Source organism: Plecotus auritus, assembly GCF_963455305.1.
Source record: "Plecotus auritus genome assembly, chromosome: 1".
Classification (NCBI taxonomy): Eukaryota; Metazoa; Chordata; class Mammalia; order Chiroptera; family Vespertilionidae; genus Plecotus; species Plecotus auritus.
Genome location: NC_137770.1, coordinates 200,757,854 through 200,773,022, shown reverse-complemented (window position 1 = coordinate 200,773,022; position 15,169 = coordinate 200,757,854). Strand labels below are relative to the sequence as shown.

At 33.8% G+C, this 15,169-nt stretch overlaps 1 protein-coding gene across 8 annotated transcripts in view; it reads right to left on the bottom strand.

Moving 5' to 3' along the window:
- ANKRD17 (ankyrin repeat domain 17) overlaps positions 1-15,169 on the bottom strand; it is a 169,894-nt gene that overhangs the window by 60,796 nt on the left and 93,929 nt on the right. For 2 of the 8 annotated variants that reach the window (XM_080672443.1, XM_080672445.1), the window contains exons 12-17: positions 14,843-14,970; positions 14,478-14,621; positions 13,979-14,081; positions 11,821-12,567; positions 7,595-7,743; positions 119-230 (exon numbers count right to left, since the gene is read on the bottom strand). In XM_080672443.1, coding sequence (XP_080528569.1) covers positions 119-230; positions 7,595-7,743; positions 11,821-12,567; positions 13,979-14,081; positions 14,478-14,621; positions 14,843-14,970 — 1,383 coding nt within the window. The remainder of the gene's footprint in view (positions 1-118; positions 231-7,594; positions 7,744-11,820; positions 12,568-13,978; positions 14,082-14,477; positions 14,622-14,842; positions 14,971-15,169) is intronic. The other 6 variants (XM_080672444.1, XM_080672446.1, XM_080672447.1 and 3 more) reach the window with 3 other exon arrangements.

Here is a 15,169-nt window from a genome sequence, read left to right as displayed (position 1 = left end):
ACATACTAAGCAAAGGAACAATACTATTTTCCATCAAAATAGACCTAGAAGTAGTAGTATTTCTTCACAGAACACAAATATTCCAGAAGAAAAAAGTATTAACAAAAGTTGGCCATACCTTTCTTGTCTCGGTGCTCAATACTAGCTCCTCTCTCTAGCAATGTTTGTACCAGTTCCTCATGACCACCAGCACAGGCAAGTGTTAGTGCTGTGTCATGATTACTTTCAGTCTGTAAAAAATTAATTTTATGATTAGCTCATTATATAATTTTAAAATGTTAACATCAATTCCATAATCTATACATGTACCAAATACACACAAATAGATATGTATCACTCTACTATAGCAAACATTGGATAGTAAGTTGTCTTTTTTCCATTGGTGATCAACCTGTGACTTTTTTTAAAGGCTACAAATATTCGAACTTCATGGGCAATTCTTGAAGCAAACATGAAGAAAAGCAGCATGATTTTCAACCATATGCTGTTTTCAGCTCCACAATTAAAAGAAATACTGTGGACTCACTTTCGATTCCAGCCATTAATGGCAGTTATGTGACAGTAATCCCTGAGGACAGAAATTATTTACTCAATTTATTGCCTAGAGTTTCCAGGCTGCAGTGCAGAAAGAGGGTATTCGAACACAGCCTGGCAATCTCCCTGAGTTGAGAAGACAGAGTTTGTAGAGGTTAAGGTGACTAGAACCTCCTGGGGCAGAGTAGTGGAGAGGAAATTGCTACAGAGAATGAAAACTACAGAGATCTGTAGAGGGTTTCCCTGGAGTCTTCAGCTGAGTTTTGATCAGCACATTTGCATGAAGTCAGGGAAAGACCACCAGAAGGTATCATCAGGCTGAATAACACCCAGAGCTTACACAGGGCCAGGAATAGTTTGGTTCCGACCAGCCAGAGTTGAAAGACTTCAAAACACAAAGGATATTAAGTAAAATCCTCAGCAGTGAGGCTATATTAACTGTTCTGGACCCAATTAAAAAAGGTGAAATCAAGCCTTGTACTGAAAAAATTTTTTTCCACAGAACTTTACTGCATTAGAGAACAAAGCCCCAAGATACCTAAAGAAACAAAAAAATATACAAAATAAAGAGTATTGGGAAAGAAAAACTATAATAATTGAGACAGGACACTATTTATACACAGTTGATCTCTGACTTCTGCTAATGATAGTAACCAATAATGGATTAGCCCAGTGGTCGGCAAACTCATTAGTCAACAGAGTGGCAAACCGCATGTGGCTCGCGAGCCGCAGTTTGCCGACCTCTGGATTAGCCAGTTGTCATCTCTACCATACTTGAAATGCTTATTTAGTGAACTAACAAGTCCTCATATTTTTAGTACTCTAATTTGTGTGATATAAAAAAGGTAACTACTAGCAACATGTAAAGTGTGACTGAGGAACTAAATTTTAAATTTTATCTAATTTAATATAAATTTTAAAACTGATACTTGGTTTGGTTATTAGAAAGATTTTCAGTATATGCCTGGAGCAATGTGAGTACATGAATCTACTTTTTCAACTTAATCAAATCTATGCAATCTACTTAAATCAAACTGAAGTACAAATCAAATATTTCCAATGAAGTCCAAGTTGAGATATTTTCTAAACAGGGTGACAAAACATCCTGATTAGTTTGGGACTGACTTATTTGATCACTTTAAGCTGTAAGTGTAACATTCACACCAAATTTGGAAGATTTTAGTATGAAATAAAAATGTAAAATAATGATTTGTTATATTGATTACATATTTAAATAACAGTGTTATGGATATATTAAGTTAAAATACATTCTTAAAATTCATTCCACCTATTTGTTTGCTTTTTTAAATGTGGCTATTAGAAAAATTTAAATTACATATATGTCTTACATTATTTTTCTATTATACAGCGCTGTTCTAAAACATCTTACATATGTACCTCTATTATAGCACTTAATGCCAATCTTACTTATACTAACATTAGTTATGTGTCTATCACCCTCAGAAGACTACTGATTCCTAGAAGGTAATAAACATGTCTTATTTATGTCTGTACCTTCCATCTATAATTGTTGCTTTGTTAGAAAAGAAAAAAATTAAGTTAAATGAATGTCAATAGGGTCACACATTTGAAGACTATTACTAATGAAATAAAGGATTATAGGGGGTGGGGCAAAAGTAAGTTTATAGTTGTTCATGTGAAAAATAATAGATTAGTAAATGTTAATATAAAAATAAACTCTGCATTCCACATACTCACAACTGTAAACCTACCTTTTTTCCATACGAACAACTGTACCTACTTTTGCCCCACGCTGTATATATGAAATACACTATATTTAATGTATTTGTGTATTTATATACTATTTATTATATTTATGTAATTAATATTAAAAGGAAAAGTATATTCTCCCAGAAGGTCAATAGCTCTAAAAAACAAATCCATTACAAAAAAAAAAAAAAAAAAAGAATAACAAGAGATAAAAGACAAAACTGATAAAGATTCAAGAAAAAAGAAAAGCCTACTAGTCAGTGATGAAGAGGGAGACCGCAAAAGCTGCTCTGCAGAAGAGGCTGGCAGAGAGCAGAGCTACTGACTGCAGAGATCAGGGATGGCCACAAGGGAGAGATGCACCAACTACAACAACGGAGAAGGACATGAATACTTAAATGAGTGACAGCTCTGATTGTGAAAGTATTTGATCTTCATTTCAGGTTTATAAGAAGAAATTATTGTCTGATTTCAGAGAAAAGGAGACAAAGGCTCAGAGTAACAACCTTCCGATGGTCACACAAAATCATGCTTTTCTATTACATCACAGCTAAAACACAACTAAGGTCAATGTAACATAAGCCCATCTGTCTTATGTGCTCTCAATGAGTAGACTCAATTTTATAAAGTTTATGATGTTTCTAAAAATCTTCTTGGGGTTAAAGATTAAAGAGTAATTTAGGAAATTGGTATCAATCTTAAAAATAGAGAATGAAGAGACAAAATTTGAAAAAGATAAGCATGAAAATTTTATGGGATTAATAAAATACTGGTTTTTTAAAATCACATTATAAAACATCATTTCAACTGATATTTATTAAGTACCCTTTATATCAAAGTACTCTGCTAAGTACTCTAGGGTTGACCCTGATCACTAGGAACTTACTGATTACAATACAGGGCAAACATAGTGGCTCAAACTATGAGAGAAATATTGGACAATGTATTTTGAGATTTGAAGAAATAGTATATTTAAACCTGAGAAAGGAGGGTTGGTCAAATTCCTTGGGGAACTTAAGAGTGGGTAACTGCACTGTATAATATTTTATGGCAATTTTTTAAAGATAAGAATGAAAGAAGTTTATTTTTGTTAATCCTCACTTGAGGATATATTTTTCCCATTGATTTTTAGAGAGTGGAATGGAGGGAGGGAAAGGGAAAGGAAGGAGAAAAAGAGAGAGAGAAAGAGAATGACAAAGAGGCATCAATTGGTTACTTCCCACATGCACCCCCTCAACCCCAGGGCCAGGGATCAAACCTGTAACCTAGGTATGTACCCTTGACCAAGAACCGAACCTGCAGACTGATGCTCTAACCACTGAGAAAAACCAGCCAGGGCAAAATAATTTTTTTCTTTAAAGAAGAGTCTAGAGAGGGGAAGGGAGAGAGATAAATACTGATGCGAGAGCACATCATCTACCGGCTGCCTCCTGCACACCCTGTACCAGGGATAGAGCCTGCAACCCCCGCATGTGCCCTTGACTGGGAATAGAACAGGTAACCTGATGCATGGGAGGACACCCAACCAACTGAGCCATACCAACCAGGGCAAGAATGAAATAATTTTTGAAATGAGATTTCCACTCTCTCTTCCCCCCACAAATAGAGACCTACCCCAGCCCAAATTGATAAGGATGCTGTCAAAAGTTATAGTAAAACAGCTCAAGTAATTCTTCCAAACTATCATTTATGAATGTTTCCTAAAATAAATTTTAATGTGGTATCAATCTTGTTTTGAAAATATTCACACCCGATTCAATAAAACCATTACATGAGAGTTGAAAAGCCCATGGTAAACACTTGCACACCTAAGGTTATTTCTAGTTATATAAGATTTGAGGAACCTTATAAAAAATGTAAACTCCTCTCTAAAGCATTCAGCAATGTCCGGGAATTAAACATAATTTCTGCTAATTCTTGTTAAAAATATTAGTTCCTGAGCATCTGAATCAATTAAAGGAGTTTAAGGTATGACCATTTTAAGAATCATTATCATTTTAAAAAGGAGACATATTAGTATACTGAGGCTTTGAAAAAAATTCACATTTCTTTTGTTCTTCCTTAAATTAAGATTTGATGTAAAAATGAAGTATGGCCAAGGGAACATGCAGAAAAGATGCAAAGATGAAGGACACATGATCTTTTGCCATGTAGGTGGTGGGCTCATTTTCTAGAATCTAATTTACCAGGTTAAAACAGATAGCATAGGCAATATTTTAAAAGCATAGAGCCTGAATGCAGGGGTTGTTTGAAAGCTGACTCTACCATAAATTAGCTGGTGGGCAAGGTAGTTATTATCTCTTAAGTCTCAGTTTTCTCATATGTAAAATGTTAATAACAGTATCTACTTCATGGGATTGTTATGAAGATTAGATTAAATTAAAAGTTATAAAGTGAAAAATGTACATGTCAAGGCTTACTGAATAAACAAATAAAGGCTCAAATTATTAGAGAATGTTTCATCTTTCAAGACAGGAAGGAAACTTATCATATCACTTGTCTATTATGGCACAGTACTTGCACACATAAACCAAAATATCCAGTAAGTAAAATCTCAAGGAATTTTCATTTTAGAATCTAGAAAAAAATTCAGACAAATTCAGTATAAAGGAATCTTTATTTTTATCACTTAACATACCTGCTTGGTATCATAAAAACTAGTAGATTAAACACAAAGTTAACATTAAAATTAATGAAAAAATGGTGAACAATTATTTCTGAATATTCATTTTATTTTGTTTCCCAAAGAAGAAACTTCCTAATGTCTAACTAAGCAATTATGGTAAACTCCATGAAAAGTAGTATTAACTCATGCTAGGCTACTGGAAAAACCTCCATGTAGAGACCAGGTAAAGAAGGAGCAGATCCTTAAGGAACCACAGCTAAATCTTTTTATATAAGCATGTCTACAACATTTAAAATATAAATTACACTTTTTAAAATTAACTAATACTATTTTTTAAAGTATCTATGTGTCTAACTTCTCAGAGATTAATTTACAATACAGTGATGGTTGGGTGGTATAGTCAGGTAAAATTTCACTGTCACTACAATAATTTCAAATTCAATAAAATCATGATCATATATGGAGGACCTTTTCCTGTGGCTGTTTTATTGAAAAGCATTTTTTTAAAAGAAATCCTTTTACTTTTGCTTGTGGATTAATTCTTGATCCCACAAAAACTAGAAAATATACTTCTGGTTAAAACATAACAGCCTCTGCCCGGCTAGGTTTGACTTCTTGTCAGAGCACATGCCAGGGTTGCAGGCTTGACCCCTGGTGAGGCAGCAGATAGATGTTTCTCTCTCATCGATGTTTCCAACTCTCTCTCTCTCTCCTCTCCTATCTCTCTAAAAATCAATAAAAACGTATTTTAAAAAACATAACCTCAAGAGTAAAAGAAATTGGAGGAAAATAATACAAATTCAATACCAAGTTCAATCCAATTCTACAACACTATCAATATTAAAAGTAAGCCATTATAGTTCAAGTAAATGTCTCATATTTTTAAAGAAGGCTGTATAGTATGTTATGTAAGAAGGTTGTCTTTGAAGTCAAACTGAACCTAAGTATGACCCCCAGCCTGGTTACTTAGCTAAATTAAGTGATTGTGAGCAAAATGAATAATCTCTTAGCCTCAGTTTCTTCATCAAGGAAATGAGTATTTAAGAGCAGCTACCTCCCTTCGGCCATCAACCTATGAACCAGGAGGTCATGGTTTGATTCCCAATCAGGGCATATGCCTGGGTTGGGGGCTCGATCTCCAGTGTGGGGTGTGCAGGAGGCAGCCAATCAATGATTCTCTCTCATCAATGATGTTTCTCTCTCTCCATCTCTCTTCCACTCTGAAATCAATAAAAAAATCTATATATTAAAAAAACAAGAGTAGATATATGCAATCTGAAGAGTAGATAACTCCTTAAAAACATTCCCTGACAATTTTAAGTGCTAAAAAATAAAAGTTAAAACAATATAAAATAGAAAATAAACAAACATTTGGGAAGTAAGAATGGAACTGAAATTCCTTTTCACAGTATTACCAAGAAACATTTTAATGACAAGCTATATATTTTTATATCACAATAGTTTATTTTTTATTTTTTAAAATCTTTGTTGTTGCAAGTATTATGTATGTCCCCTTTTTCCCCTTTTGACCTCTTCCAGTCTGCCCCTGCCCTCAACAAGCTATATTTTAAATAGGTTAGGAGTGCATGTTCTTAATGGTCCAATAACACACATACATACATCCTGAAATTCAAGTTTAATAAAAACTGATCATTTATAAAAAAAAGGTTTTATCATGTACAACTCCACCCCCAATACACATCCTATCAGAATATAAAACTAAATGAACTGTAAACATTTCTCAGTCCTAAAGTAGGCCATATACCCTTACCTTGCTCAACTGTTTTCTAAGCTAGATCTCTTAGCATTTCTTTAGAATAAAACACAGCTATCCTCTCCTCTCTAACCTCACTTTGCCTTGAGATTCCATAGTAAACTATCTTTTTAAAGAACTGGGTTTGTTTGTTCGTTTGTTTTTTACTTAACAGTGTTTAACACACACACACACACACACACAGACTCACTACATGTCAGTCAGCAAGATCACAATTTTCAAAGATGATATAAATGGAACAGTCTTTTTTTTTTACTATTTTATTTTTTAATTTCTCCCCCCACACTATTTACCCCCTCTATGCCTTCTTCCACTTCCACTCACCTTCTGCCCCTGCCAGCACCACCCACAAACTTTTCTTTTATATGCAATCCATTATGAATTTTAAAGCATATCTTTTCATTTAAGAGTAGAAAAAAATACACACAAATCTTAAGTTATTTCTTTTTATATCCTCTGTAAACTAAAGTGTTTTAAAAAGGATTATTTAATGACCTTAGAAATTAGACCATCACATAATTATTAGTAATAATCCATATTTGATGTTTTTAATTTTTTTTCTATCTCTTTAAAAAATTTATTTTATTGATTTTTTACAGAGAGGAAGGGAGAGGGATAGAGAGTTAGAAATATTGATGAGAGAGAAACACACCTCCTACTGGGGATGTGCCCGCAACCAAGGTATGTGCCCGCAACCAAGGTACATGCCCTTGACCAGAATCGAACCTGGGACTTTCAGTCAGCAGGCCGAAGCTCTATCCACTGGGCCAAATCGATTAGGGCTGTTCTTATTTTTTTTTAAAAATGTAGATTCTAATTTATTTCGAATTGTGGCTCAAGTCTCTGCCCAGAGACAAAGCATTCTAAGATCATTTAAATCACTGATTAATGTGTCTAATGAAGATATATTTCCATCATTCGAAGCTTACCTGTGCATCAATATCAATGGCAGGGTAGATAGGAAGCATGGCTGAAGGAGAGATGATGGGACTTGGAGTTGGAGTCTGAGGTTGGGAAATGGAAGCAGCAATACTGTGGGTAGGAGTGTTTGACATTGCAGATGCTCTTCCACTGACTGCTGTTGAACAAAATAACTGCACTTAATAAGGATAAAACATTGTTAGGTAACAGTAAGAAATAATTATTGGAAAATACTTATAGACTTCTTAAAAAACAGAATGTCTAGAGGTAGACTGCCACAGCACTAGTAACTCATTATCCTGGTTATTTCTAACTTTGGACAATAGTCCAAAATTATAATGTATACTGAGAGTAACCCATTTTCTAATTAATCATCTGAAAAACAAATTCCTCTCTTATGGTATGTAATCATAAAACCTTAATTCAAAATAACCCTGAAAACAAAAATATTTTTATGAATGTAAATTAAATATAAATGCAAATGGATTAAGTTGTGCATTATACCTTCCTAGTCAGAAAAGGAATAAAAGGTAAAATAGTCATGTTCAGAAGGAGAAGAATGTGATTTTTACCTGACAATTCCACACCTCATATCCTATAACTACTATAAGTAATATCACTGGGAGAACCTTGCTATCCAATCATTTAAAAATGCTTCCTATTATTTAACTGCAGACAGGGGGATAATTATATTCTGAATTGCAGTCCTCACTATGAGAGCATAGTGAAATATAAAAATTTGATCCTCACACAGAAATACAGTTTCTCACATGTAGGAGTATTCTGAGGGGATAAAATGTCCACCAATCAATCCAGCAATCACACTGACATATAAGGACAAAATTAAAAGATTAGGGTAGAAATAAATGTATGCACGCACACAAACATCTTTCAGATACAGATTATTGTTAGTTCTTCTAAGTATAATTTCACATGATATTTTCACAAAAAGATGCAAATTGAGAGGGGCTAATTTAATTAGGTCAGTACTTGATGTGGGAGAACTCCAAAGGTGGTGGCAGTTAAGGGTACTTTATTCCCGCATCGACTCACTTCTGGAGTCGATATGTGAACACCAATCCTTTTTTCCCCTATTAAAAATGCTGTAGCACTAAAGTTTGGGCATTAATCTTTGAATGATCAACAGTAGTGTAGATGTATGTTACCAACTTAGTTATCAACTACATCAGACAGAAAACAATCATGATACACAACTGGATCTGAAACCAGGCAAAAGAGGTTATAATCTCACCAAAAACAAAACTAAAATCGATCTTATAACAATTATAAACATGATTGTCAATTAAGAAATCTATTTTACAAAAAATCCTTAGTTCAGGCACAAACATGTACTATACATTATAGTAACACACATTCTAAAATTACACATTTTTTAAGTCCACTTAAAAGTCAAAGGAAAAACAAAGAAGGGAACAAAACAAAACAAATCAAATCAAAACACAAAACACTGTTTTGAAGCCTTATGGAATCAGATCAATAGAAAAGGGCTTATACTAATATACTTAATTGATCATCTAACGACCTTGATATTATTACTCCATATTGATAGCTTGTACATTAATTTTTTTAAAATCAAGATAATTTAAATGTAAATGTTCTATCTATAAATTTCAAAAATGTAAAATTTATGACTCTTTACATTTCAATTGGAATAAGTTTCTTAAAGAACATACTTAAATTAGTTTTCTTATTTTGGTCAAATTATTCTTATCACCTCATCTAAGAGGAGATAGGAAAAAAACAATTCCCTCGTTTCATTTCCTTATTTAAAACTAAATAACTGCCTGTCACTCATCCATTCTCTATAGTTAAAAGTAATAATTATAAATATGTAGGTATGTGAAGAAACTCTGGTACAGATCTTTACATGTGGGACTTTACATTTGGGGTTAGATTTTAGAGAGGGAGACCAGACGTTTAGAAAATTTTTAATATCAGGTAAGAAAAGAGGGAACCTGAGAGCACAGCCAAGGTAAGGTACTAAGACTAGTTAAACAGAGAACAGATTTTGCTTTGGCAAGTACGTAGGGCAGGGAAGACAGAATTTGGCCACCCAAGTACTAGAGAAAAAGATACTGAATCTTGTAAGAACAGTCTAATAAATGGGACATAAGGGAAAAAGAACAGAGTTTTATACTGAAGGACTACTGAGCCTAATGAGGTTGTAAGATATTAAGAAACCCAAAGAAACACAAAATGGTCATTACTCAACTGAAAGAACAAGTACTACCACAAAACTTTAAAGAAAGATTGCAGAAATGATTGCAGGAGTATATATGCATATGCACATGCATGATGACAGGGATAGGTTTCACATGGGTAGCTGGGCTTTTAAACCTGGTCTTCCTTCTGCCATTACTTCTATCCCTATGCAAATAAGCATAATAAAGAAGTAAAGTATTTTCATAATATGACATGTATTTGTCATATATCCTGAAAAGTTATGTGCTTAAAATTTTTTTTTATATTTAAAAATCTGGAACACATAAGCAGAATCTAATGTTTTTGGTAAAAAAAATCAACAGAAAAATGTTACAAACCTCAAGTAATTCTGATCAGCACAAACACCATACAACTAGCTGACAAATCAGTGTTGACAACTATGTCCAAGAACATCAGGTAAATTCTGGTAGCACATAAAAAATATTAAATATTCTCTGATATAGAATGTCCATTCTTCATTTAACTGGAAAAGTAACACTTAACTCTATACATTCATTGGTAGATCAACTGAAATAATAGAACACTATGATCTAGATTAATGGCTATGGAAGTAATTATCAAATTTGGAATTTGGGGCTACTGTGCTCCAATTTTCATAAGATACCTAATTCCTTTAAATTGTATTCCCAATTATTATAACCAGCTAATGGTGATTAGTAGTAATTTTCAAATCTATAGAAAAATTAAATTCTTATCAAGAGAATCTTTACAATTCTTAATGATTAATACCATTTCCCCCCAAGATAATTATTGTACCCTATAAGACTAGAGACTTTCATTCCCTATATTACTGTTGAGGTGGTATTAAAAGGGAACTAGGAAACTTTGGAGCAGATTTTAAGTATACAAAATCTGTCTCATTAGCTGCTTTCTTAGTTTCTGAATGTTAGCTAAATATGTCAACACTATACATTTAGTTTATTCTTTTAAAAGGTGAACGTTAAATTACATAGAATCTCACCATAATATGTAATGCTACTAAATATAATTTCAAAATCAGAAAAATTCATGTCTTTTAAAGTACAGACCAAAGAGTAAAAATAGGGGGAAAGAACTATTTAACTCTTTGTTTTTCCCTTTTCCTTCTTCTTCAAATATTCTTTTTCATTAGTTATTTTTTTAATGAAGAAAATGATCTGTCTCAGTATAACATTCTTATGGTTTATAATCCTGTAAAATGTCATTGCACTAGTTTGCTACAGAATTTATGAAAAAGTAGGTACCAAAAACGGAAACCATTAAAACGACCTTCTAAAATATTTCTTGCCAACGAAACTAATTATAATGAAATAAAATTTCTCTGACTACACGTTTTCTTTTTTTTCTTCTTCTCTGATTACACATTTAAAGAGATATTTATGATACTATGAGGGAACCCGACCATACCTTCCCATAATACAATTAGAAAGAGACTACACATTAACATTCACAGGGGATAAAATCACTGACATACAGTATAATCAAACCCTGTTTGGTTTGGTACGTAATTATTGTTGTAAAGGTGTTTTAATTTTTTTTAATTTCCATCAGGTTTGAAGTCTGATCCATTAGGATATAAAATATTTGTTTACAAATAAGCTTCCTGATATCCTACTAAGTTTTGCACTTCAACTTCTATCAATTTCCCAGTTTATTGGTGTGAATACAGAAGCAAAAAATATAAAATTCAATTTTAGTATTCTGAACTTAAAGAGAAAAAACAAAAACAAAAACCAGAGATCAAACATCAACCCCACTCCTGAAAAACCTAGATTCCCAGCCTACTCAGCTAAGCCAGAGTTTCAGTCACTTGTATTGAATGAGCTAATCTTTAATTTGACCTGTATCCATTTGAAAACTTCTGAGATTGACCTAATATTTCTAACGATATACATGGGTCAAGAGTCCAAAAATAGTTCTCAAGTTGGGCAATGGCAAAAAATTGTGGCACACTCTTACTCGCCTTAAGCAAATCATATTTTGATACCTGCTCATAACAATATAAACCCACCTGCCATGATGTCATCCAGCGTGTCATTGAGGGTCTGAGCAGGGCTGGCTACCATTAACCCTTGCTGTGTTTCTGTCAGAATTCCTTGCCCCAGCCCTGCCAACTGTGCTTGGCCCAGTACTGGCTGTCCAACTATTACTCCTTGCAGTTCGGTAAGATTTGCGATGGACCCTGGAGGCAATGGACCTGCCGCCAGAGGCAAAGCTTGAGGCATGGCCAGAGGCTGGATTGGTGCAAAACCCATCTGAGCAGCAGTCTGCTGGGGATCATCTTGAAGCAAAACGGGATCCACTTGCTGTAATCGTGCATAGTCTCCTTCGGAAAGCTGTTCTCCAAGAGGAGTTAGTAATCCCAGATGTTGGCAAGATTGTTGCTGCTGCTGCTGAAGTTGAATTCTTTGAGCTTTAACCTCTAGATACTGCTTTTTTAGCTGCTGCTGAGTTTTCAGTTGTAACTCTCGTTCTACTTTCTGTAGTTCCTCCAAAATCTTTTGTTTCTTCTGAATTTGTTCCTCCCTTGTTTTGTTCAGCTCCTCGATCTTCTCCTTGGTAAGTTGATCAGCATGAGCCAGTTCCAAGGACTGCAGCTGTGCATTCTTTTCTATGGCTTCTTTTATCCTCTGTTCCAGTTCTGTTAACTTTCCCTGAGCCTCTTCTACAATGCTCTCTGGAGACTGATTGGTGATGTAACCCTGTACATCCTGGCTGTTTGCTGGCAAATGGCTGCTGGACTTTTGTTTAGAAGCAGCTGTGTAAAAAAGAAACCCCCTCAGAAGTGCACATGAATGGCATCCTCATTACAGAGTTACTGTTGGGAGGTTTAGTGCCAACAGTTATGCACCAAGTTATCATAGCCATAGAAGGTGAAAATGCACTGTGTTAAGGAGTTAAAAACAAATTCACCTTCTTTATCATAAACATAAAATGTATGTATTTTATGTGCTAGAGTCATCTTTGGGAAAGTAATTTCAGAATTTTTAAAATATCACATGGCTAAAATTAGACAATAGAGGAATGCAGGTTTGTGATATCTAAGGGGTGTAATTAAAGTAAAATATAAGGATATGTGTAATCTGGTCATAATGATGTAAAAATTTATCAGAAGAATAAAAAAAATAATGCTAAACTAGTAAGATGTAGGGAAAATTTAGACCTCTAAGTCAAGGTTTTTCCACATTTAATAGTTGTGCCTTACACACACACATACACACAAAGAGTACCCAAACCACTGAGAGGTGCCAGGAAATTAAAATCCAACTAATATATGTCTTTGTTGGGGCCTACCATCTTCAAGACTGATAAAATCAAGACATAAATTCACATATTCCCACAGCTACCTGGCCAGTAGAGAATTGGGATTCAGTTTCTCTGGAAGAAAAGATGTTGGACTACACCATCCACTGTATCTTCTGTTAGCCAGATGAAAAAACAGACCTGGCTACAGGTACAGCAATCAGTATTGGTAATAGTGATTGGAAAGAGCTGGTGAAAATACTTAGAATTCTTGTTGGTAAAATAATATAGGTAACCAAAAACCAAAAATTAAAACCACATTGGTTCTTCAGATAAAACTCTTTAAAAAGAAAAACTGATTAAAACTAGTAGCTGTAAGGTTTTGGGACATAACTTATGAACATGCATGGTGTAACATCCACAAGTCAAATATGGACCTCCAGAATTCTAGGGAAACAAACAAGCATATCTGAAGTAACTTTGAGTTATTGGTTGAGAAAAGATATTCCAGATATGAAATATATATTATACCAGTTATTATAAAATAACTTTTAATCTAATTTTTTAATTTCATGCTTCATATCACTACAGAAATTTAATTTTACAAAAAAACATTAATCAACTAATACCCATCCTAACATTTTGACATGGATAGAAATGACCAGTTATTAGAGGAAATCATGGATAATCAGAATTGCATCAAAGATGAACATCTGAATCTCTCTTGCTAATACTTCTAATTCTAGCACAAGTTAGTACTATTAATTATCTTCTCTCACAATAAACTTTTTTCATTGGTAAAAATTTTTTTAATTATGCCAATAAAAAGCAATTTTGTGCAAAAATAATTTCAAATGGCTAGGCTTTTGCAATCTTATCATTTTTACCTCAACAACATGTTAAGAGTCTTTAGAAGTATAACTGACCTTTATTCCTGATGGGAAGTGTAGTGGCAACATTGGCAGGTGGTTTATCAGGCTCCTGAGGGGGGACAACCATGGGCAGTGCTTGAACTGGTACACGGGGAGCCTAAGACAAAGGAAAGTAATTATGTTTCTGCTTTTCCTATACACTTCATTAAATAATATGCTTCAAATGAACAATAAGTTACAAAGACTTATTCAAAATATTTTTAATATGGCTTTATTCTCAGACAATAACAGATTTACTTGAAATATGTTGATACCCAAATATTTTTGATGACAGTTATGAACTTTAAATTCAAATGGTTATTCTGGCTGTAAGAGAGAAAAGTCCTATCAACCTAGAATCTGCATATTATACCAGATATTCATTAGCCACTTCAAGTACATCTACAAAGAGAACTACCTTTCACAACAAAAAATAATCTAGTTTAAACTGAAACTCTGAGCAATAGGGGAATAAAGAAGATATAATATAAAATGCTTTCGTTTTCAGTCTTACCCTATTCAAATCGTGGGATGGGGGGGTTAACTGAGTGACATCTGGTGGAGGGGCTGAAAGCAAGTTATTAGGATAGTCCAAAAGATAGCAAACAACACTCGTATGACCACCTTTTGCTGCTTCTATCAACATAGTCGAGCCATCCTAAAAGAGTGGATATGGGAGGGAAAAGAAACATTTTTTAAAACAAGTTAATTTACAGAAATATTTAAGGAAGATAAAGCCAAAAGTCCCAGGCACAATAAAATCATAGATTTAGTAAATGAATACACTAAGAATGCCATTATAAATGCAACTTGTAGATATTTTCTAGTATTCAAGAATAAAGAATCCACAGTGCTACCTGAAACATATGAGTTACATACTTTTAAACGATGAGTAGGATCTGCCCCATGAGCCAAAAGTAGTTCCACCACAGCCAGATGACCCCCTGCGCAAGCCAGGGACAATACAGTATGGTCATTATTAGCTGTAGTTCTATTCACATTCGCTCCTGAAACAGACAAGGCACAGAAAATCATATTATTAGAGTGTGGTTTCTTAAATTATGGTAAATTTCAAAATCATAAAGAGAACAGTATAATAAAGCCCCATATAGCCATTACCCAGCTTCAATGGTTATAAATAAATGGCCAATCTCATTTCACATATACATCAATTCTCCTCTGCCATCTTGAATATTCTAAAATAAT